This window comes from Dromiciops gliroides, chromosome 2 (assembly GCF_019393635.1).
Source record: "Dromiciops gliroides isolate mDroGli1 chromosome 2, mDroGli1.pri, whole genome shotgun sequence".
In the NCBI taxonomy this organism is placed as follows: domain Eukaryota; kingdom Metazoa; phylum Chordata; class Mammalia; order Microbiotheria; family Microbiotheriidae; genus Dromiciops; species Dromiciops gliroides.
The window spans coordinates 243,027,896-243,053,976 of record NC_057862.1 but is presented as its reverse complement, the minus strand read 5'-3'; the positions used below and the strand labels follow the sequence as shown (position 1 = coordinate 243,053,976).

Here is a 26,081-nt window from a genome sequence, read left to right as displayed (position 1 = left end):
TCTAGGGGTGGTGATAGGATATGCTCAAGATTTCCTCACTATTGGGGAAGGTTCCTATTTTTCTCCTTGCTCTCACTCCTATTATCTCTCTCTATAGTCCTGATTTCAGCAGGACTATTTCACTTTTTTTTTTGAGACCTCCAAGTTAGAGACTATACTTAATGCCCATAGGTCAGTTTCTGTCTCCATCAGTTTTACACCTTTTACTTGTGCTATTACTAAGTTTATGAATTGTTCCTCTGATTTTAAGGTACAGTCCTTAAAGACCAAATGCACATTCACATCAATTTCTTTTTTTAAAAATTAAACTTTTAGAAAAATTATGGAATACAACAAGAATTTCCATAACATAGTATAAAAAAAGGTGATTATATATGGAACTTCAAATCTATTATGTACAACTTGCTATTCCTTTTAAATATATAATAAAGTTATCATGTAAATTTATTTTCTTTTTCTTTCCTCCCCTACTTTTCTCCCTTACTCAGCAGTTTACTTTTGGTTTCCTTAGGTTGGCAATCCAGTTTTTCTAGGACTATTAACAAAAGGCAGGGAATGAATACCTAAAGATATCTTTATTTTTCCTTCAACTTCCTTGAAAACTAAGGAAACTAGTTCAACTGTGTTAAGGAAAGCCCCCTTCCTGATCCTACAGAAAGGACTTGTTATATATGTGGCTAAAAGTATCAGTCTCCTCTATCAGGCCACCCAATCACCTGGAGCTCCTCTCTTTCCCTACTTCAGTCACAAGATCATTTCATATCAAACTTATAGGCTATTCCAAATGTTCAGGTCAGGTAAATATGGTGGTTCAGGCTAGGGATTAGAGTGAAATGAGGCACTTAAAAATCACATAACATTTAACAAAAGTTCATTCTATATTAGCATAGAAGAGATTTTCAGCAAGGATATAATGTTGGTTTACTTGGATGCAGTGCAACTCAGTCTCACTCCCCTAATTTCCTACAGTGGCATATCCAGGCAGAAGTCCTCTTCCACATAATCTTGTTTAAAAAAATTTTTTTTCTGTTTGCTAATGTATGAGACACTTCAATTCTATAAGGGGTGGGAGCCACTTCCTTAAAAAAGCAGTGTTCCCCAGTGTGGCCAGCTGTTTTGAAAATAAAAGCTTTGAGCAATCATGCCTACTAAAGCAAAGCACTTTTTATTCTACAGTGGATAATATAAAATTGAAAGGATTTTGCAAGCAATGATGCAATTAGAATTAGAAGAGAAACATATTGACTAAGTTGACTAAGGGAAATCTTCGCTGCAGATTTCTTTGATAGAGGTCTGTTATGCAATGTATATAGGGAATTGATACAAATATGTAAGAAGAAGAGCCATTGCACAATAGATAAATGGTCAAAGGACATGAAAAATCAGTTCTCAAAAGAAAATAGGTAACCTATAGATAACTATAAAAATGATCCAAATCACTAACATGAACAGAAATTTAAATAAAAATAACTCTGAGTTTCCATCTTGAACCCATCAGGATGGCAAAGATGACAGAAATGGAAAATAACAATAGCATGTATGTGAAGGAATATTCAAGGACAGGCACACTTAGGCACTGTTGATGGAGCTTTGAATTGATCCAACCATTTTGGAAAGCAATTTGGAACTATACACACACAAAAATCACTAAGCTATGCATACTTTTTGATCCAGAGATTACCACTACTATGTCTATACTTTAAAGAGAGCAAAGAAAGAAGGAAAGGAAACAATTGTTAAAAAAAATATCAATGACAACTATTTTTATAGTAGCAAAGAACTGGAATCAAAATGGATTCCTATTAATTGGGGAATGACTGGATATATTACAGTATGTAAATGTAATGAAATATTATTGTGCCATAAGAAATGGCAAAAAAAATGGATTCAAAGAAATTTGGGAAGGTTTCTAATACAGAGTGAAGTGAGAAGAACCAAGAAAATAATTTATATAGTTACTACAATAATGTACAGGAAAATAATTTAGATTTAAGAACTCTGATCAATGTAATGACCAATCATACCTCCCAAAGGATGATAAGGAACCATGCTTCCCACCTCATGGTAGAGAGGTAATGGGTTAGAGGCTACAGAATGAGACATATGTTTTCAGACAGAGCCAATGTGTGAATTTGCTTTGCTCAATTATACTTATTTGTTATAAATCAGGGCTTTTGTTTTAGGGTAGGAGAGGAGAATTAGGAGGGGATTGGTGGGATATTGATAGTGAAACAAAAAGGGGGGAAAAGAGCATCAGTGAAGCAAGAAACATACATCAAAGAGAGCATAAGAATGCTCAGGACACAGTGACAGGCCGGAAGTATTGGTACTATTGTATTAAATGTAATATGTACTTTAACAAAAGAAATTGTATGTAATAGCGATTCGCAGTTTCATATGCAATCCTCTTTTTCTGTTCTTCTTTGTAAATATTGTGTTTGTTAAGTTCTAATGAATATATATTTTTAAATAATAAAGGGTAGGCTCTAGGATTCAAGAGTTGAAAGGGACTTCTGGTATTGCCTCATTTTACAAATCAGTACGATGTGGACTTAGGAGGTAAATTGACTTGGCCAAATTCATGCATCTGGATAGTGACTGAATTGGGCTTAGGAGACAAATTTCCCAACACAACCCAGCACTCCTTTCTTTATGCTGACAAATGATTTATCTTCTGAATTGAGGTAATATTAATATTTTGATTATTCACTGTCAGTTATAGCATGAAGAATTCTAATTCCTAAATGTTTTAGGTCACTCCAGTTACTTTAATCTGACACTGTATATGGCTACCTGCCCTTGGCCTAGAGGTTCTACTTATGACTTTGGCTATCCATGCACTGGATTTTTCTGGGATAGGCTCATAAACTGTGGAACAAGAGGTATCCTGGGATTGTGACTGCCCTTCTAATGTTCTTTTCTTTTCCCTACAGTACTGGATCAATGAGTACACCTCTACTCTGGGCATTGGTGTGTTCCATTCAGGCATCGAGATTTACGGCCGAGGTAGAGCCTCCTATATAATTAACTGGGCAGAAGGGGTATGCTGATTTAATTTGGGGCTTTTCCATGTAGGATGTTGGGTTGAGAGCAGAAGGTACAACAAAGTTGGTGAATAAACACACAGGTTACTGGGAAATGCAGAGGATAAGGGCCAGAAGAAGTAATAGGTCTGTTTTCTGTAACACTGTTGGTAATTTTTACCTTGAGCAGTGAAACTGATAGAAAGGGTGAGGGGCAGTGTGGGAGAGCTCTTGAAGGGGGTCATTTTTGTATGCTCTGCTCAGGTCAAATACAAGGGCATCTCCTAGTCAGAGTCTGGGAAATTTTCCATGATGCTAAACCACTGGGCAGATGGTTTAGTGACTCAGACCACCACTGCATTAAGAAAAAGTGACCAAAGGGCATCCTTAGATGCCACTGGGCAGGCTATATAATCTATATTTAGAAGCAGTATAGACTTCAGTGGTCATTTAGCATATCTCCAGCTCCCTCATTTTATAGATGTTATAATTCTCCTGTAAAAATCTTCATTATCATTTTCTTTTAGAAATTATTAGGGTGCTTTCAACAAAATGGAAGTAAAAACCTCATTGAAAAAAGCCAACAATAGCCACAAGAACTCAAACTCTTGAGTAGCTGTGGGAATATTAAATTCTGACCCTACCAAGACTTAAATACAAAGAGTTCTTACTAAGTAAACTAGTAGCAAAATGATCTTATCACATCATTTGTATAGTTGAGTATATGCTTATGTTGTTTCATTTTTAAATAAAAGTTTCTTTTGTAAATAAGGAAATACAATTTAGCAAAGTTATACTATGGGCCAGCTAGGTAGTACAGTGGATAGAGCACTGGGCTTAGAGTCAGGAAGATTTGAGTTCAAATCTGGCTTCAGACACTTACTAGCTGTGTGACCCTGGCCAAGTCACTTATCCCCTATTTTTCTCCATTCCTCATCTATAAAATGGGGACACACTGGAGAAGGAAATGGCAAACCATTCTAGTATCTTTGCCAAGAAAAACCCCATGGATAACATTCATGGGGTCATGTAAAGTAGGAAATGAATGAACAACAACAAAAAGTTATATTATATTGGTGAAAAATCTTTAAAAATGGAATAGATACAAAAAAAAAAAAAAAGGACTACTTGTGGTTTGTTAAAAGCCAGGGGGAAGAGTAATCTGCATTTTGAAGCTCTTGTATGTAGCATCTCAAATTTATAAGAGCCCTACACATTTGACATGAAGAAATGCTCATGTTTTGATGGTCAAATCACACCACAAGGTGTTCTATTTCCAATGTGTTGTCATCTCTAATGCGGTCAAGAGAAGTTAAGTGACATGTATAAGGCCATATAAGTAATAAGCAGCAGGACTGGGAAACCCAGTACTGCTCTAAGGGGTTCTTGCTCTGACCCCTTGTCTTTTATTTGTACACTTTTGTGGGTAGGGAGATGGGCTGCTGTTCATCAGTGTAAGGAGCTAAAATTCTAACTAGTCTGTCTAAAATATCTAATGAGTGGTTGCCAATAAATTATAATCTTTAGCAAGAGCATTTAAGTGTTTAAAGATTTATTAAAGAGCATTAGAACCAGAGAGAAAGGTAAAAATCTAACTATTTCTAAGAGACCCCATCATCTGACACACCATGGAGAGGTCAGGAACAAAAAGGACCCAACACTTTCTCCTTCCTCCCAGAAGCCTCCTGTGAAACTGGGAACATCCCCCACACACAGCTCCAAGCTAATTGGCTGGTAGCTTTGATAGACAGTACCCATGAGCGAATGGTCACTTCCTGATGCTAAGGACCTAACCGCATGGCTTGCCCTCCCTCAGACTCCTTCTCCTCATGGTGGAGCTTTCCTACAGCAACTCTCCAGTAGATGGCGTCATTCCAATTGTTACATCAGGAACTTCTTGTCATTTTAGGGGAGAACTTTGAGTTAGACACAAGTTTTGGATTCAGGAATTATTCATGGTTTAGGTTATGTCTGACAAGAGAGGTGGTTATAAGGGAGTGTTCTGGGCATGAAAAAGCCTGGAATTAGAATTACCCTAATAATATAGAATGGGCCCTAGTCTACTCCCAGGAATGGTAAGAATCTCTATTTGCAATCTCACATTCCCTTCTCATTGATAATGTCCATTGTTTTCACTGAAATGGATGCATGCTAAGCAGATGGGTTTTACTATGATTGGAAAAGGCAGCAGGGGAAAATCCTGGGAGGAAGGTACAAACTGGAGCCCTATGCCTTAGCAAGAATGCTGTAGGGGTTAGGCTTGACTTTGGGTACTGCCCAGTTGTAACCAATATTGCGATTAAGACAAAGCATTGATGGAGATTAGGAGGTTTATAATGAAAGACTTGGGAGGGTTGTGAAGGATGGAGAACTAGTGGGGAGAGAAACAGACAGAACAGGAAGATCCCAGAGGCAAAGGCAAAGATTACCGTCATGACAATAAGGGCTGAGAGGAACCAAATGGTGGTTCTCTCTGAGGCATCTTCTCTGATTTACCTGACCCTCATGATTTCTTCCTCTCTTGTTTAGAGTTTGCCTATGGGGGGCATCCTTATCCTTTCAGCGGGATCTTTGAGATTACACCTGGAAGTGCAGTGGAGCTTGGAGAAACCTTTAAATTCAAGTAAGGACTCTTCATCCCTCAGCCCTTCTTCAGCTCCTTTCCTAGACATTCTTTCAGGGAGTCTATTCTTTCAAGAGTCTATTCCAGGGGGGCTTCTTCAATGGAGAAGGTTATAAATATGACCCAGAGGATGCCAAGGTGTCGAACTGGAGGAATGAGGGTGTTGGGGAAGGTTTTCAGTGACACATTCTCAGTGTAGGAAGAGAAAGGAAGTAGGTAATGGGACTTGACCCATATCCTCAAAATGGGAGAGTGATTGTGTGTGCTTATACATGATGTTACCCAATGCCCTAAGTCATTCAGGGTCCCGGTATTCTTTTTTTTTGTTTGTTTTTTTAGTGAGGCAATTGGGGTTAAGTGACTTGCCCAGGGTCACACAGCTAGTAAGTGTTAAGTGTCTGAGGCCAGATTTGAACTCAGGTACTCCTGACTCCAGGGCCAGTGCTCTATCCACTGCGCCACCTAGCTGCCCCTCCGGTATTCTTCTGAAATAGAAACTAGGAGGATCTCAGATGTCCAAAATTCAAATATACTGTGCTGGAAAGAATCTGGTTTCATGGCCTTTCATTGTTGCTGACTTCATGCTGATATATCCTGGGAGAATGAGGAAACAGGTCAAAACTCTAGTCCCAGACTCTATTCTCACTTTCCTCAGGATAAACATGAGATTTGCTGAAAATCTATTGCACTCTTGCTTTGGCCACTCACTCTTCTCTCACAAGTCCCAAATATATTGCTGTGGCTCCCAGCTTCTGCCTGCACATTTTCCAGCACTGATTTTCACTCTTCAACCTCACAAGAACATATTTCCAGGATTCTCTCACTCCAAAGAGAATTCTTTCTAAGTCTCCATATTTACATACTCAGGACCACAAACTACTACTTAAAGCTTGTATGACATTTTACAATAAAAAAAAAAAACACAACACAACATTTCAAAAATCTCATTTAGTCCTCATAACCACATAGGGAGTCAGGTAGTGCTGAGACTATTATTTATTATTATTTCAATTTTATAGAGGAGGAAACTGAGGATCAGAGAAATTGTGTTCACTTAATGTCACATGGCTAGTGAGTAATGAAGTTGGGACATCAATGGGCACTAATAATATTCATCCCTTCTGAAACTGTTTTTTTGGTTAGACTCTTAATAAATACTTGTTGATTGATTTTAAATACTCTCCTTTTCCTTCCCCCAACTACAAATACCTGTTTTCCCCTCATAGACATAAAGTTGGAGAAGGGGAGAAAGAAATTACAATGGGCATAGCTACTTGTATTGTCCTCCTTCAGAAATACAGTGTCTTCCTTTTCTCTCTCTCCCTTTTTTTGTGGGGCAATGAGGGCTAAGTGACTTGTCTAGGGTCACAGAGTTAGTAAGTGTCAAGTGTCTGAGGCTGGATTTGAACTTAGGTCCTCCTGAATCCAGGGCTGGTGCTTTATCCACTGTGCCACCTAGCTGCCCCTGGAAACACAGTGTCTTGGTGTGTGTGTGTGTGTGTGTGTGTGTGTGTGTGTGTTCATGCACATATTGGAGGATCCATAGCCTTCCAAATTGGGGGATATACATTTAAGACTTTAGAAGATGGCCTGGTGAATAAATAGAGTGATCATTCTCCACCGTACTAGAGGAACTCTTTTGGTGAACCAAACTCCATTTTCCCCTCTTGCTTCTCAGGCCTCTTGGTCAATGGGGTTGTCCCTACTGTCCACAGGGGTTGGCTGTACACAGCTGGAGGCCTTCTCTCACCTTAGTATTTCCTGCCACAGAGAAGCCATAGCCCTTGGCACCACTGACTTCACAGAAGAAGATGTGGACAAGATCTTGGAGGAGATGGGAAAGGAATACAAAGGCAATGCCTACCACCTCATGCACAAGAACTGCAACCACTTCTCAGATGCCCTGGCAGAGGTAAGCATCAGCACCGGCTTTGGGTTCATTTATTGACTCCATTCCTGGCCTCAGAGGGAAGTTAGGAGACCTTGGTCTTGGCACTAGCTTTCCCAGTACCTTTGTGACTGTATTTGAGCCACTACTTCTTTCCAGATTTCATTTATAAAATTGTAGTGGGGGTTTGGCACATGCTTAGACCCCTTAAGATGGCATCACTAATTATAGGTGGTCTAGACATGTACCAAACAACCCCAATTATAAAAATAAATGGGGTAGACTATATGGGTCATATTCAGCATGGCATAAACCAAGGATTCTTAAACTGGGGTTCATGAACCTGTTTTAAAAAATATTTTGCTAACTTTATTTCAATATGACTGATTTATTTTGTTATCTCATATATTTAAAGACATTTTAAGAGGAGAGTCTCAAGGTTCATGGGACTGTCAAAGGGAGCCTTGACATTAAAAAGGATAAGATCCCCTGGCCCAGAGGGTAATGGACCAACCAATTTTTTGGGAGTGGGGCAATGAGGGTTAAGTGACTTGCCCAGGGTCACACAGCTAGTGTCAAGTGTTTGAATCCGGATTTGAACTCAGGTCCTCCTGAATCCAGGGTCAATGCTTTATCCACCACACCACCTAGCTGCCCCTGACCAACCAATTTTGACATCAGGAAGACCTGGGTTCAATCCCTTCTTCTGAAATATACTAATTGTGTGACTTTCAGCAGCTCACTTAACATCTCAATGACCCAGGGAACTTTCTAAGTTGCATATTAATTGATGGTTAGAGTTTCCACACACAAGTTTTCCCTATATCAGTAGTTCTCAATCTGTGGTCTGGGGATGCTTAGGAGTCCCCAAGATCCTTTCTGGGGGTCTGTGAGGTTAAAAAAAACCAACCAACCAAAAAAAACCATATGGCAAATATTGATAGATTCCACATAAATAAAAGCTCATGGGTGGGAGTACTCTCTCTCTCTCTCTCTTTTGGGGGCATGTGTGGCAATGGGGGTTAAGTGACTTGCCCAGGGTCACACAGCTAGTAAGTGTCAAGTGTCGGAGCTCATATTTGAACTCAGGTCCTCCTGAATCCAGGATCAGTGCTTTATCCACTGTGCCACCCAGCTGCTCCCTAGTCCTCAGTATTTTATAAAAGTATAAGAGGGATCCTGAGATCAAAAGTTTAGAACTGCTGCTTTAGATTGGTGAAATGATAGGTCTAGGGGAAAAAAATCTTAAATGATCAGTTGCAACTCTAAGTTCCATAACAAGGTTACTGAGCAGTTACCATGTTCAGACTTGGTAGAGATTTAGAGCCTGACTTCAACTCTCTAGGTACTGTCCAAGGTACAACGAGAGATTCAAAGGAAGAGAAACAATTAGAATAAAATGTTAACACCTGAAACAAACAAACAAACAAAACATTTTAAGGTACCATAGGAATAAATGCACCATAGTGTATCAGGGACTGGATTGGCTTGAGGGGGTGGGCTCATGACCCACTTCCAGTGGCACGTGTATTCTGACTGTCCTCCCTCCATGCCTGGAATTGTCTCCTTCCTCATCTCCATCTCCTGTCTTCTCTGGCAGAAAGGAAATACATGACTATTACAGGTAAAGGGAAGAACATGAGCTTTTTATTACTAAAGCCAGGGAGCTTGAAAGGGCAGGGTATGGTAGGAGCCAGAGGAGAAATCTTTGGAGCCTGACTCGGATCTCTTTCTTGGCAGCACTTTCCTTCTTATCACAGCTCTGCAGCACATGTGTACTGAAACCCTGCCCTTAGTGACCTTTGCTCTTGTGACCACATTGCTCCTCTGGGTTTATATCTTGGTTCACCTAAGGCAGTTGTTCTCAAGGGTGATGTCCTCAACATCTGCTGGTCCATGATGTTCCTCCATGCACCCTATAGGCCAGTCCAAAATGCAAGCTCTGGGAAAATGTACTGTTCATGCTGTTGTTGTTTTCCTTCTTTAAAAAAAATTTTTTTTTATTTTGTTGTTTTCTTAAAAGTCTATTTTATCATTGAAAATTTGACTCTATAATGTAAAATGCAGTTATGCAACAAGTCAGAGTTTGTGACAAAAAGAGATTTATCTTTCTCTTATAGAGGCTAAGATCCTTCAAGGACTGATCTTGGTTCAGCATTGAGTGGAAGCCATGGTGGAGAGTGGCCCCCTTAGGGGAGTGAAAGAGGGAAAGTGAACTAGATGCTCTGGGCCCAGAATTAGTTTTTGTTGTCACATTTTAGATCCTTAATCAAGGAAGGGAAGGCTTGATTCCAATCAGCTTTGAGTACTTAATCCTTTTTTGGGGGCCACTTGTATTTGGGGCTCATCTGAATTTTTTGGTCTGCTTGTCTTATTGTAGGATGAGTTTGGAACTCTATTAGTATCTGTGCATAACAGGGATCCATTAGAATGCCCTTTTTTAGGATGGTGTTGGGAAAATTTGGGGTGCTGTTTTCTTGCTGGGATTCAAAGTAATTTTCATTAAGGATGGTTTGGTTCTTTTACCTGAGAGTGAGACTTCCAGTCAACTCCTAAGTCCCTCATCCCTAAGGGAGAGAACCATATATTTTGGGGAGTTCACTAGAGGCTAAGACTTTTCCCTGAGAGAGGAGACTCAGTTTTTCCTTCTCCTTTTCTGAATTGTTCACAAATGTTAATTCATTTGTATTATTCTAGTTTTAATTTCCTTTTTCAGAGTTACTCATGTTGGGACATGCCCCTTATAAGTACTACACAGATTGTAATCAATGGTAAGCTTTGTAAAATGCCATTTGTTGAATTTGCAAAACTTTGTATTGAAAGGAATTTTAATCACTCAGGGCCCACTAGTAATGAGGCCTGGGGCCTCAAAAAAGACCATTAATTTTGCTGAAAATATCTAAGAACTTGTGCTAGATAGACTATTTGGAACCTTTATATGTCATTTAGGAGGCCATTAAGATTCTGCCTGTGGAGTTTATGGGACTTGTTTAGAGCAGGCACAGGAGGAGGCACTTGAAGGGCAATATTCCTCTACCACTTCCAGCTTTCAGAGGACTTTTTGAGAATTGAGTTCCAGCCATAACCATTCCAATTGTACCCCAGTGCCCCCACTTCCTCTCCTGTCCTTCACTTCTCAATCCTTGCAATATGGCTTCTAACTTCATTCATTACTTAACTGAAACTACTGTCTCCAAACTTAACAATGATCTCTTTAATTGCCAGATTTAATAGCCTTAGCTTCAGCCTTCATCCTTCTTGATCTGCAGCATTTGGTTCTCTTTTCCTGTTGATTACCTTCTCCTCCTGGATTTTCTCTTCTCTTTAACTTTTCACAAAAACTGTTTTTCTCACAGTTTTCTTCCTAAAGGTCTGACTGTTCCCTCTTTGCCTCCTTTGATGGATCTCTAATCAAGTCATTCCCATTAAGTATGACTGTCCTACAAGGCCCTCTCCTCTTTTCTCTCTATACTATCTCATCAGTTCCCATGGGTCCAATATAAGTTCTATGTAGATAATTTGAAGATCTATATATCTAGCCCAAGTCTCTCTCCTGAGATCTAGGACTGCAGCACCAACTGTTATTGAGCATCTCAGAGTAGATGTCCCATATATATTTCAAACTCAACAAAACTCATTATCTCCCCCTCCCCCTATCCCTCTTCCAAACTTCCTTATTATTGTCTCAGATATCACCATCTTTTCATTCAGTTTCTCAACTTTGGTGTTATCTTTGACTCTTCACTCAATCACCCCAAATATCCAATCCATTCATAAATTTAGTTTCTGCCTTCACATGTCTTATATAGGCCTCCTTTTCTCCACTCATGCTGCCACCATCCTAGTCCAGGCCCCTTTGCCTTTCAACTGGACTATTGCAATAATTTTTTTAATGGGGCAATGAGGGTAAGTGACTTGCCCAAGGTCACACAGCTATTAAGTGTCAAGTGCCTGAGGCCCAGATTTGAACTCAGATCCTCCTGAATCCAGGGCTGGTGCTCTATCCACTGAGCCACCTAGCTGCCCCCTGCAATAGACATTTTTTTTGGTTTTTTTTTTTTTTTTAGTGAGGCAATTGGGGTTAAGTGACTTGCCCAGGGTCACACAGCTAGTAAATGTTAAGTGTCTGAGGCTGGATTTGAACTCAGGTCCTACTGAATCCAGGGCTGGTACTTTATCCACTGTGCCACCTAGCTGCCCCTTGCAATAACTTTTTTTTTTCAATTTTTTTTTCCTTTTAGTGAGGCAGTTGGGGTTAAATGACTTGCCCAGGGTCACACAGCTAGTAAGTGTCAAGTGTCTGAGGTCGGATTTGAACTCAGGTACTCCTGACTCCAGGGCTGGTGCTCTATCCACTGCGCCACCTAGCTGCCCCTTGCAATAACCTTTTTTTTCAATTTTTTTTTCCTTTTAGTGAGGCAGTTGGGGTTAAATGACTTGCCCAGGGTCACACAGCTAGTAAGTGTCAAGTGTCTGAGGTCGGATTTGAACTCAGGTACTCCTGACTCCAGGGCCGGTGCTCTATCCACTGCGCCACCTAGCTGCCCCTTGCAATAACTTTTTTTTTTTTTTTTTTTTTAGGCAATGGGGGTTAAGTGACTTGCCCAGGGTCACACAGCTAGTAAGTGTCAAGTGTCTGAGGCCGGATTTGAACTCAGGTACTCCTGAATCCAGGGCCGGTGCTTTAACCACTGCGCCACCTAGCTGCCCCCTGCAATAACTTTTTAATTCATCTCCTAGTCTCAACTTTTTCCTCACTTAGAGCCATCATCCACAGTGCTACCAAAGTAATTTAAACATCACATTTTTTTTCTATCCCAGAAATGTCACCACTCCCATAGTACCACTCCCTCATTGAATAAACTCAACTGGCTCCCTATTACCTCCAGGATCAAGTATAAAGTCCTTTGTTTGGCATTTAAAGCCCTTCACAATCTGATCTCTCCCCACCTTCCCAATCAATGTACTCAAATCCTTTAGCTGACTTGTTGATCCTTGCAGCAATACCCAATCTCCTTACTTTATGCCTTTCCATTGGCTGTTCTCAATGCCTGAATTTCTTTCCCAGCTCACTCACTTCTGCCTCACAGAATCCCTGTTTTCTTTGAATGCTCAGCTGTACTGCCTTTAGGAGTCCTTTCTCAGCCCTTCTAGAGAGTCTTCCTCTTTAAGGTTACCTTCCATCTGCTCTACATATATCATACATGAATCTGTTTATTTATTTGTTGTCTTCTCCACTAGACTGTGAGTTCCTTTGCTTTTTAAAATCTCCAACACTTAGTACAGTGTCTGCCACATAGAAGTGTTTAATAAATGCTTACTGACTGACTGAAGAAAAACTGCTGATATCTCAATCTACGTAGAAGTATTATTGCTTAGGGAGGAATAGACTTGGAAACAAAAAAGAGGTTCTTGAAAATGCTTTTAATATTGTCCTTTTTTTGGTGAAAAATATTAATATTCCATTTATATTATATTTGAAATGGCTAAAAAATCATTTAAACCATTTTCTTTGGCTTTCTGAAAGCCTGCTTAAAAGACAAACTGAAATGGAAAAAAAATTGCATTAGCTTTTTGGCTATCATATTACTCTGCAGATTTGTCTATCTGTCTGTCTATACATATATATCTTCTTTTTGGATGAATGGCTCTTAGCCACTTCTCTCTCATATTATAGTTATAAAGTTTGGGGTTTTTGAGCCCAAATAGAAAAGTTTAATTTAATCTCATCTCATCTTATCTAGTCAGACCAACATTCTAGACCATGAAGATCTTTTTCTATTTTGACTCTGTCATTCAATTTGGTAGCTATCTCTCCCAGTTTTTTTTTTGTCATCTGCAAATCTGATTAGCTTGACAGCTATGCCTTTATTAAGGTAATTAATAAGATGCTAAACATTCTAGAGGCAAACACAGATCCCTGGAGTGCTCAACTAAAGACCTCCATTGAAACTGACATGAAGGCTTTTGGTCTGGCTATTCACTTCTTAAACTACTGAAATGTACTCTTGTATAACTTCCCTCTTTTTTCAAGGACACATGAAATACTTTGTCAAATGATTTATTTAAAATTTAGGTAAACTATTTCTATAGCATTGCCCCTATTTTCCCAATCTAGGAACAGCAATCGGTTGTTTCTATAACCTGGAAAGCTGTTCACTTGGGCCCTGTGACTGGAACTCATCAAGTGCTTTCTCATTTTCTTTTTACTTATTTTTGGACTTCAACTCCCTGCTAATAATAGCAAGCACTTACATAGTGCTTTAAGATTTACAAAACACTTCTGCAAACATCTCATTTTATTCTCACAACAACCCTGGGAGGTAGGTGAGATTATTTTTTCTATTTTACAAATGAAGAAACTGAGGCAGGCAAATGTTAAATTAATTTCCCAGGATCATACAGTTAGTAAATGTTTGAGACCAAATTTGAACTCAGGTCTTCCTGACTCCAACTGCTTCTAGCCATTTTTGCTCGGCCCCAAATATCATGTTCCTTAATACAGAAAGTGGAAACAAAATAGGAATTGAACAGCTCTGTCTTTTCTGTCATCAGATGTCATTGTTCCATCCACCTTGAACAATAGTCCTATCCCTTATTTAAACCTATTCTTGTCTTCAATATAGCTAAAAAACCCCATCCTTTTTGTTGTCCGTAACTTCCCTTACCATCTTTAGCTTATTGTCCAATCAATCTTGAGCAATAGTCCTATCCTTGCTTTGAACTTATTCTTTTCCTCAATCTAGTTAAAAAAAAATAAAATCCATCCTTTTTGTTGTCCTCAACTTCCCTTGCTACCTTTAGCTCAGTCATTGTCCAATCAACCTTGAGTAATAGTCTGATCCTTGTGTTGGACTCACTCTTTTCCTCAGTATAGCTAAAAAATATAAAACTCATCGTTTTTGTTGTCCATAGTTTTCCCTCACCAATCTTCAGTTGTCTGAGCTTTTGGAGCCCTGAGCTGACATTATTCTTCTGACTGTACCATGTTTTATCTTCCTCCATCCATTATCAGTCCTTGCTTCTACCTTAAATCAAAGTTGTTAGATAAGTTGTGTTCGTTCACATGGCTCACATTAGACATCACCTCTTTTCCTCCTATTCATTCTCAAGAGCTTCCCATCCTTTCTGAACTGACTTCCCCCAGTAGTATTGTAGGCCATGGAATAATACCTAGATTTTCTCTGAAGCCTTTGAAATCCACATGTCAGATTATGCCTAGCTCCCTTTTTAAAAAAAATTATTTTATTTTTAATTTATGGAATAAAACAAACATTTCCATAACATAGTATAATAAGAAAGATTATTGCACATGAAACTATTATGTACTTCTTTAAATATATATAAAATTATAATGTAAATTTCTTTTTCCCCCTTTTTTCTCATCTTTCCCCCCATCCTACCATTAGATACATACATACATATATATATATATATACACACACACACATACACACATATATATATACACATACATACACACATATACATATATATATGTAAAATCATTCTATTCATACTTCTATTTATCAGTTGTTTCAGTACAGATAGCATCTTTCTTCCTATGTCCTTTATTTTTAATTTGTATATTTATAATAGTCAAAATGACTAAGTCATTCCTTTTTTTGGGGTGGTGAGGCAATTGGAGTTAAGTGACTTGCTCAGGGTCACACAGCTCGTTTCCCCTCTGTTAAGTCATTCTTGTTTTTGTTTTTGTTTTTTGGCGGGGCAATGAAGGTTAAATGACTTGCCCAAGGTCACACAGCTAGTAAGTGTCAAATGTCTGAGGCTGCATTTGAACTCAGGTCCTCCTGAATCCAGGGCCAGTGCTTTATCCACTGCTCCACCTAGCTGCCCCTTAAGTAATTCTTAAAACAAAATTGCTGTTACTGTATACAGTGTTCTTTTGGTTCTGCTCATTTGTTCTTCACCATTCCTGCCCCCCCCCCATTACCAATCCTAGATGGAATAGTTATACCTTCCAAGATTCCCATCCCTTCTACACTGACAACTAGTTCCTCCTTTTTAGTGAGAAAAAAGAATAACTGTTCCCCTTGTTGGTCTGCAAAGATATGGGTAATGGAAGTCTTTCATATATCTTATTCCATCCCTCTGTTCTAGGTTTGTGATCTGTTATCTGAACCAATTTATTTCCTCATTCTGTATATGTACTCTGTAGTGTATGCTAATGACAATCAGCAATTGCTTCTGTTTTTGCTCCATTGTTATTCTTCCCAATTCTCTCTCCACACTCTTTTCCCACTCTGGTTCCTGGAATTCTCACATAAATATATCTCCTTAATGCTACTATTCCCACTCACTCCTCACCTTTTTCCTTTTCTATTTGAACTTGTTTTATCATTCCAGACACATATTCCAGCCATGGGTCTCATCCTATTAGATTTCATTGATACCCCTGAGGCTACCCATGCTCAAGAGAGGAACATAAAGAAGAAGAGACATTTTAGAGAGTCTTAGGACCCAAGCACAGTGCTTTTCTATACCTTTGTCGGCTATCAGGGTCGGGGAGGACCCCCACCCCTCCCTAACCTCCCTATTCCAAGGAGAAGCTTGAGAAGGTCCTGACATACTCAACAATAGGGGAAGAAAGAGGTAAATTGGAAGTGTATTATACTCCTTTGAAGAGCCACTGAGTGTTTCACGCTTCCTGGTTAATTGACCAAAATGCTTTTTTTTTTTTTTTTTGGTGCGGCAATTGGGGTTAAGTGACTTGCCTAGGGTCACACAGCTAAAAAGTGTTAAGTGTCTGAGGCTGGATTTGAACTCAGGTCCTCCTGACTCCAGGGCTGGTGCTCTATCCACTGTGCCACCTAGCTACCCCCCAAAACTCTTGTTGTAGCACCCATTGCCACCATCATAGAACCAAAAGATCCATAAAAGAATTGTTTCAACATCCCCCAATCCTGAGTGCTTCAGTGCGGTTGGCCAGAAGCAGTCAGGACAGTTCAGTATAAGATCCACGGAATGTATTCCAATTCATCTCCTACTCATCTCCAGTGTTCCTTCTCTTTCTCTTCCTTGTCACATTTTTCCACCCTATAACCTCTTGACATAGGTCAGTATTCTCCTCTCCAGATCCTTTCCCTGTTCTCTTTTTTCACATTTACTAATAGTGTAACTTTTTTTTTTTTTTTTTGGTGAGGCAATTGGGGTTAAGTGATTTGCCCAGGGTCACACAGCTAGTAATTGTTAAGTGTCTGAGGCTGGATTTGAACTCAGGTACTCCTGATTCCAGGGCCAGTGCTCTATCCACTGCGCCACCTAGCTGCCCCAATAATGTAACTTTGATTTGTGTCTATGAGACAGATTTATAAAATATATTGTGCATTTAGATGCAGATTTTGCACTTAGATGGCTATTTATGAAATGGTTTATTTTTAAGCCCAGAGTTACAGAGCAAAACTTTCTAACAATGAGCTGGAGGTTGAATTCCCAGACCTGCACTAGGAAAGATCCCTGTCTCCTCTGTGGCTACCATTGCATGCTGCAAACAAAAGGACACGAGATAACATAAAGGCAAGTTCAGCCACAGATGTTTCTGAGAAATAATATTAAATCTGGCAAATGTATTTTTTCTCTTTCTTTAAAATTTTTCAAAAATTAATTTTAAACTTGAATACAAAACAAGAAAAGAAACAAAAACATTTCCATGTACCCAGAAGAATATAAGAAAGGATTCAATATAAAAGAATAAATTTCCATTTCAAGAAAACCTGTATAATAAATACTACACATTTTTCCCCAAAGCTACCCAATTTTTCTGTGCTTCCTTCTAGGTTTTCTTTTGTTCTCTTCTGTGTACTTCTTATTTTATTTTTTTCTCCCTTCCCTACCCCTTGCCAGAAGGCTACAAATAATGTGGGGCAGCTAGGTGGTACAGTGTATAGAGCACTGGCCCTGAAGTTGGGAAGATCTGAGTTCAAATCTCACCTCAGACTCTAATTAACTGTGTAACCCTAGGCAAGTCACTTAACCCCAATTGACTCAAACATTTGGGGCCATCTCCATTCATCCTGATATATGTCTTGCCACTGGAACCAGATGGCACTGGAGGAGAGAGTGACTTTGCACAGGCTTCCCCTCTCCGCCACTTAAATCCAATTCACTGCAAGTCATGACATTACTTCCTGATACCATGGTGTCTTCAGAATGAAGCACAAACAACAACAGCCCAGATGGCTCTGGGAGGAGGTAAGTGAGGTTGATGATCTTGCATAGCCCTCCCTCACTTAAATCCAATTCACTGCAAGGCATGACATCACCCCAATGTCATGGTCCTTTTCGAGAATGAAGGATAAACAACTACGTGTGTATATATGTATATGTGTGTGTGTATATACATATATTCACATTAATTGTTGTTGTTTGTCCTTCGTTCTCTTTTCTTTTCTTTTTTGTGGGGCAATGAGGGTTAAGTGCCTTGCCCAGGGTCTCACAAGTGTCTGAGGCCTGATTTGAACTCAGGTCCTCCTGAATGCAGGGCCAGTGCTTTATCCACTGTGCCACCTAGCTGCTCCCTGCCCTTCATTCTTAAAGAGGACCATGACATGGGGATGATGACTTGAGTTGTACCTTATTGGATTTAAGTGAGGCAGGGCTGAGATACACATATATACATATATGTAAGACCCTACTATGCATATTTCTACTCGTCAGTTCTTTCTCTGGAGCTGCTGAGCATGTACCTTCATAGGTCCAAGTCTCTCCATGTTTTTCTCAGTCAACCAGCTCATCATTTCCTATATCACAGTAGTGTTCCATCACAGTCATACACCAGAGCTTGTTTCACCATTCCCCAATTGAAGGACATCTGATAGTTGTAAAATGATATCTCAAAGCTCTTTTAAATGTGTTCTTGAACAGAATAAAATCAAACAAACTAACACGATTAAGTGGAAGTAAGGCCAAAGTTGGGGAGGGTTAGTTCTTTTCAAATGGCATTTTTTCCTCTCAGTGCTTTTGCTACCAGAGTGCCTATGATAAAAAAAAAAATGCATGGTCACTCATACCTCCCACCATTTCTTCTGGTCCAAAGAAGGCAGTTGTTCATGTGGCAAACACAGGCTGCTGACACTGTTGTGCTACTGCCATGTCATGACTGCTACTTCTTCCTTTTTTCTTCTTTCCTCCCAAAGTTCCTGACATGAGTGAAAACCTCTATCCCACTAAGAGCTGATCTTTCATTAGTTTCCTCTTTTCCAAAACTAGACAGAATTACAAATCCCAGAATTGTGTGTGTGTATAAATGTGTCTAGTTAACTCCTTATTAGGAGTTAATAATAATAATAATAATAATAATAATAGTAGACTTAATATTAATGATAACAGTATGGCAGTTTTTAATGATTTGGGACTGAACTAAACATCTTCTACCAATGTAGATTGGCACCTGCTCTGCAACCTATTGTCTTAAAGATTTGCCTGATGCACTGAGAGTTTAAGTGATTTGGCCTCTGTCACATGGCTGTTATGTTTCAGAGGAAAACTTGAACTCAAGTCTTCTTGACTCCAAAGCCTACTATATAGCATTTAAAATTTGCAAAGAACAAAGTGATTATCTTACTTGAAACTCACACATTTCCATTTTTTTTTTGAAAAGGACACATCAGGGCAGCTAGATGGCGCAGTGGATAGAGCACTAGCCCTGGATTCAGGAGTACCTGAGTTCAAATCCGGCCTCAGACACTTAACACTTACTAGCTGTGTGACCCTGGGCAAGTCACTTAACCCCAATTGCCTTACTAAAAAAAAAAGAAAAAGAAAAAGAAAAGGACACATCATTCTCTTTAATATCCTTGTTAATGGAGAGACATTCCTTGAAAGAATATCAGCTTGCTCTTTGACATTTTTCATAATCCCTTATAATCCAGATGCACAGACCTTGTTATTATTGCCAGTTTCTCTCCAGGAGAACTGCTGGGCAAGCAGCCTTTGGAGTTTCTCTTTCCCACTTTGTGAACACCTCGACAAACACACCGAACTTCCCTTCCCCTTTTCTTATTAGTTGCTTAATTGTTCTTATCAACTTGTCTTTCTTATCCCCTCTGACCAAATTCCTTTTCTTTCTCATGGAGTCTTTTTTCCTTCATGAGAAACACCTTCAAATCTCTTGCTGACTATATCCTTGAACTCTTGGTATAGTAACCCTATCAAAACAGGAAATTATCCCTTCCTTGTATGACTTTTTCTCAATGAATCCCAGTGATTTCTGGACCGGTTATGATAAACTTGTGTGGATACCTGGAAAGAGTAAAGCCTGAAACTTTATAAATGAACCCCAAATTGTTGACTATCAGGCATCAACAAGCTGGGGGTGAGAGATTGTTTTATGTAGAACACCATTCTATGGGCTCCTGAAGTCTTAGGTTACTGCTTCGTAAAGCTGACTCTATACTTAATAGCTGTGTGACCCTGGGCAAATCACTTAACCCTGGTTGCCTCAGTTTCCTCATCTGTAAAATGAGCTAGAGAAGGAAATGGCAAATCACTGTAGTATCTTTGCCAAGAAAATCCCAAATGGAGTCATGAAGAGTTGGACATAACTGAAAAATGACTGAGCAACACCTGAAAGGCTGACTCTTAGGCAGCTGGTATGACCTGATTTGAGGAGGTAAAGGAAACCTTTCCCTTACCTCTAGCACTACTGCCCCAGCCTGAGATGTGATAGATGAGCTGTTGCTCAAAGTTCCCTAAATACTGTTTTCAGCTTGTTCCCTACTCAATGATCAGTCCTCCTGAGACACTCACAGAAGCAAATCAGGGAAAAGGCAGCATTATTTCCAGGCTGAAAGCCAGAAAACAGAACAAAAGCCCAAACAGCTGCTGCCCCTGCTGTTTCCTAAACTGCACAAGTTCTTCAAACCTGAAATTCCATGGCTACTGTTTGTCTGGCAACTTATCTTTCTTTCTGTCTCTCTGTCTCTGCCACTGTCTCTGCCTTTGCCTATGCCTCTGTCTCTCTTTTTCCTCTTTCCATCCCTCATCTTCAAAATCCATTGAGCTTCCAGTCTTTTCTGAAGCACTGGATTGATTCTCACAGAAGTCTAGAATGTTAGGGCAGGAAAGGACTTTGAGAGATCCTATAGAGCAGCTCTCATTTCACAGATGAAGAGATTGGGACTTAAAGAGGTAAAGTGACTTACTCAAAGTCATACAGCTAATTAGTAGTAAGCCAAGACAAGAACCCAGGTCTCCTGGCTCCCAGTGTACATCTATAAAATGTCTTTCAGTATAATGGACAATTCCAAGGCTGTCTCTTCAGAATCACAGTTTTCTATACCCTTTCATATTTCAGTTTAACGAGAATATAATCAAATGCAAAAATCCTATGCTTTTTATAGAATGGTTCTCTCACTTGATTTGCCAGACTGGCCTATATTATTATAGTTGTTATTGCAAAGATGATGATATATTTCAATGCCTCAAGACTGATTTCTCATCAGTGTGGATGCTCCTTCGATCACAATCCCCTTTAAGTCTTAGTAAAGAGTCATTATTGCCCCAAATAACTTCATTAGCTGGTGGCTCACTTTTTGGTGATGACTCTTTCCCAGTTTAGCTAGGTTAGTTTTTGGACAACACATACACTGGGCCTTAGTTTTTCATCTATAAAATGGGAGCTTTGAACTACATGACCTCTAAAGACCTCTTGAATGCTAAATCCATGATTCTATAATCACTGGGCTCATACTCAAAGTTTTACCTTGGTAGGACTCTACCAAGCAGACTCTACAGGAATAAATTTTCAAGAACCCAGAGTCACCTCTAGGCCATGATGGGGCACTGGAAGAAGATTTAATGAAGCAATAATAGTTTGAACTTTTGTAGCTCTTTTAACTTTTAAAAGAACCTTTGCATCTATTATCTCCTTCATAGCAGAGACTGTGACATATTTTAGCACTAAGCACAGTTCCTTGCATATAGTAGATACTTAATAAATATGTTTAATTATCTTTCTTTGTAACTCCTATCTTGCTGAGCATAGTACTTTGCATGAAGAAAGTACACATGTAGACTTAAATGTTCCTATCCTTTAACTCAGAGATTCTGCTGCTAGTCATATATCCCAAAGATGGGGTGACAGAAACATCTTGTATAAATCAAGTTGGGCTATAAACCAAAATATTCATAGGAGTAAAATTTTGAAGCAAAGTCAATGCCCATAAATTGGAATATAGATGAATAAAACTTTCTATATGATAATAATGGAAAATTATTATGCTACAAGAAAAAACTATATGAACACACCAGTGAAGCATGAGAAAACATAAACTAATGTAGAGTTAAGTAAGTAGAACCATGAAACAATATATACAGTTACTGTAACAATATAAATGAAGAACAAAACAAAAAACCAAATGTAGTAAAATTGCAGTAACTGTGTTTGGTCCTAAAGAAGTTATAAAATAAACCTTCTTTGCAGATATAGGAATTATGGGTATAGAAATTGACATCTACTGTCAGACATTGTTGATATGTTGGTTGGTTTTGCTGAACTGCTTCTCCCCTCCTTTTTTTTTTTTAAGTGAGGCAATTGGGGTTAAGTGACTTGCCCAGGGTCACACAGCTAGTAAGTGTTAAGTATCTGAGGCCGGATTTGAACTGAGGTACTCCCGACTCCAGGGCTGGTGCTCTATCCACTGTACCACCTAGCTGCCCCTCCCCTCCTTTTAAAATCTTTGTTACAAGGGATGACTTAATGGGTAAGGGAGGGATATATTGGAACGAAAAGAATGTAAAAACAAAGGATAGCCAAGGAAAAAAAAGAGTAAAAAGGGTGCATGTATAAAAAAACCACCTTATATTCATACAATGCTTCAAAATTTACAAGTTATTTTCTCACAATTACTTAATGACATGATACAAATATTATTCCCATTTTATAGCTAAGGAAACTGAGACTCTTTGAAGTTAAACACATAGATATAAAAAAGATTGATCTTATGGAAATATTTTAATTTTCAATGTAATATCTAATTTTCACTCCACAATGATGTTTCTTAACATGTGCTTAACTTCATTAGCAATTTTCATTAGCAATCAAACTTAGCCATTTCTCTGTGTTTGCTCCTCCTAGATCCTGTGTGGTCGGGAGATACCTCGTTGGGTGAACCGCCTGGCCTACTTCAGCTCATGCATCCCTTTTCTACAGAGCTGTCTCCCCAAGGAATGGCTCACCCCAGCAGCCCTGCAGACCCATATCGGCCTTGGTCTACGCAAAGAAGACTCAGGCAGCACAGCAGATGAGGAAGTTCCCTCCACCTCAGGTGCAACGAGGACCTGCAAACACACCCGTGTCTGAGCTGGGCCCTGCCATCATCCTCTGTACTCTCTTCTCTTAGCCATCTGCCTCACTATTCCACCGTAGACTTCTTCTATCCCTTGTCAACCTTGTTTTACTTTTCCTGTTCTCCTCCAAGGAGGCTGGGGTGTTCCTAGCCTCCAGTGCTCTTGTTGACAAGACACTGAACCACCTCACTGTTCTATTGGGCCACTGAAGACCTCCATGACACCATGACACATATGAATGAATGGGGAAGGCCTCCTTCTAAATTGTTAGATTCTGTGGGATGGAAGACTGGGGGACTGAGGTAGCTTTAAGCTCTCCCCACATCAGAAGAGTTGTTCTTATTCTATAGTATACCTGGACAATCCCATCCTTGACACAGCTTTACTGTCCCCATAGACCCCTTATTATCAAAGGAGGGGAGAGGAGCTATTCAGGGCAATGTTTCCATCAGACCAGCAGCAACAGCCCCTCCCCCCAAACATTCTCCCATTTGGGGGGATCAAGGATTTTCTGAGGCATTTGGATAACAGGGTGACGCTCTCCAGATTTTCCACTGGAGGATGTATGTATGTATGTGTGTGTGTGTGTTTTAGGTGATGTTTTATATTTAAAAAATCATAGGACTTCACTAACAAAGACAGCAGAGAGAGATTTGTTCTGGGGGTAGAGTAGAATTAGAATAGGGAAAGAAGAGGGCTAAGCATATGAATGAAGTTGGTAGAGAAACCTTTTAAAAATGAGACAAAACAATTTCTGGGGTGTCTCTCCTTGAGCCCTTGTTGTGGACTGCACAACACTGTAAGGCAACTAAAAGTAGCACCCTTTCTCTTAATAGCTGTCTTCCTCCCATCCCTGACCCAATGGGAAAAATGATGAACAGTCAAGAGTTGTCTCTTCAGCTCTCCTTTTCCTTTTTATCTGTCACTGAGGCTTGCCCTTCACTGGGCTAGGGAAATATTCATGAGAGTTCTGTATGAGTTTCTAAGTATGAGAGCCCAGAAGATATCATTTGATGAGAGGAACGCAGAGCCAGAAAGATCTGCTTCCAGCAACTTATCAGTCATAGCCCATTGAGGCACCTCCTCAGGTTTCTCCAGAGGCCTCCTAGCTCTGCAGGAGGTCAACCCTGTGCTTCTCCTAAATCCTGGGAGGGGTCTACGCTTGTCTTAGGGGACAAAAGATTAAGGGGTCATAGAATATCATGACTGAAAGAGACCTTAGAGATAATATAGTCCAACCATAAGATTTTACAGATGAAGTAGCAGCCCTGGTGAGATGAAATGACCTGTTTTCTGCCACATGGCTAATTAACAACAATGACAAGATTAGGATCTAGGTCACTTAACTCTCCATATGAAATGACCCTTCCATTCACCATAGGTTTAGAAAGTAGGGTAGGAAGGAATGAGTTTTCCTCTGAAGTTGATACCATCTGGTGGTGACTGTGTGTATGTGTATGTGTATGTGTGTGTGGGTATGTGTAAAGAGAAATAGGTGAATGCTCATATGATCAATGCCCATGCATAGGTCAGGAGCAAAACAAAGTGTCATATATGTGTGCACAAGAATGACTGTAAACATGTACAGCATGGGGAGAAGTTTAGAAGAGTATCTGTTTATACATGCAGTATTTGAGTATGTGTGCTTAGGAGGATACTAGCAAAAACTATTTTCAGAAGAAGCACCTGTTTCCCTAGGGACTGCTGTGGTCAGCAACCCTTCTTTTTTCTCCAAGAAAGCAGATGGAGGGCTCTGGTAGCCTTTGACATGACATCATGTCTCTGTTGAAAATGAAAACAGTGGTGCCTGGGAGATATGAAAAGAGAGGATTCAAGTCAATTACCATTTGATATGAGATAGTCAGTTTCCAAATGGATTTATTCCAATGACAAAGCCTCCTTATAGTCTCTATATACAACGTGAAGTTTATGTACCATGGATGATCCATTCACCTCTCCTAAGGAGCTGCATTCCTTAGTTAGGAGGGCTAGATTCTTGGAATCCTGTTGGTTTTAGTTTAAGGTGTGTGTATGTGTGTGTGTGTGTGTGTGTGTGTGTGTTTACTATCAATTTCTTGCCTCTGTCATTCATTTCTCTTACTCCACAATTTTTCTCCGATGTGAATACACATTTTCTTTCTAGTGGTGGTTCATCTGGTAGTTAACAGAAAAAAATGTAATAAGAAACACTGGATTCACCTTTCTTACTCTTGACAAGACAAATAGACTGGTATGGTATCTGGGTGGCTCTTTCTGGGACTCTGCCAGACTGCTTCGTTTTCCTGATGGAAGTCATGGGTTTCTGTTCCAAGAAAAGTTGAATTGCCACAAATGAGGAAAAATGCCATGGCTGAGCCAGGCTTTTTATTGTTTTCTCTAGAAATGGGAGTTAACCCAAACATAATTCAGACATTCTTAAAATAAATTAAAAACAAACCAAAAATGAATTGGAAAGACAGTTTCTGTGGCTCACCATCATTTGCAATGGGATTGTATACATCATGTAGCACCACTATATTGCATTTTTTGTGCTCTTCTCAATTTCCTATCTAATCCCTCTGCTAGCCAGAGGTAGCATTCACACATCAGGCAGCTGGTTTCTAAAAGAACTGGTACATTGTACTGACATGAATCAGATCCACCCACAGAATCAGATCAAAACATTTGATCAATCTGGGCATTTTTATGGATAACTCAACCTCCACATATTTTTCACATGAAATTTTGTCTACTGCCCCACTCCCATCCTATACCTATACTTTTCTAAACTAAATGCAGAGCTTTCTATCTGTTCCTATTAAAGTTCACTTCTCTGGTTTGGACACATTGTTTTTGCCTGTTAAGGTGCCTAGAAAACACATTCAGTGAAGAAGGGCTGAAGGAATTAGGATTATATAATTTGGGGAAGAGAAGGCTGAGAGGTGACAGTCACTGTAGTCAAATTTATGAAAGATTTATGAGGAAGATATCAACAATTATTCTGTATCTGTGGATGAGCAAATAATGAGAAATGGGCCTAAATAAAGACCAAAAAAGCTTTGATCCTCAAGAAATGACAGAATCACAAGTAATTACAGCTTGAATGAACATTGGAGAGCACATAGTCACAGAATCACAGAGTTGAGAGGTACTAAAGAGGTAATTTAGTCCAAATGGAATCTAAATAGGGGCAGTTAAATGGCACAGTAGAGTTCCAGGCAAAAAGTCAGGAAGACTCATCTTCCTGAGTTCAAATCTA

At 39.5% G+C, this 26,081-nt stretch overlaps 1 protein-coding gene across 2 annotated transcripts in view; it reads left to right on the top strand.

The window, feature by feature from the left end:
• Positions 1-26,081, top strand: part of LOC122740855 (deubiquitinase DESI2-like) — a 127,368-nt gene extending 101,287 nt beyond the window's left edge. For both annotated transcript variants that reach the window (XM_043983651.1, XM_043983650.1), the window contains exons 2-5: positions 2,934-3,006; positions 5,553-5,646; positions 7,417-7,558; positions 22,632-26,081. In XM_043983651.1, coding sequence (XP_043839586.1) covers positions 2,934-3,006; positions 5,553-5,646; positions 7,417-7,558; positions 22,632-22,856 — 534 coding nt within the window. In that variant the 3' untranslated portion in view covers positions 22,857-26,081. The remainder of the gene's footprint in view (positions 1-2,933; positions 3,007-5,552; positions 5,647-7,416; positions 7,559-22,631) is intronic.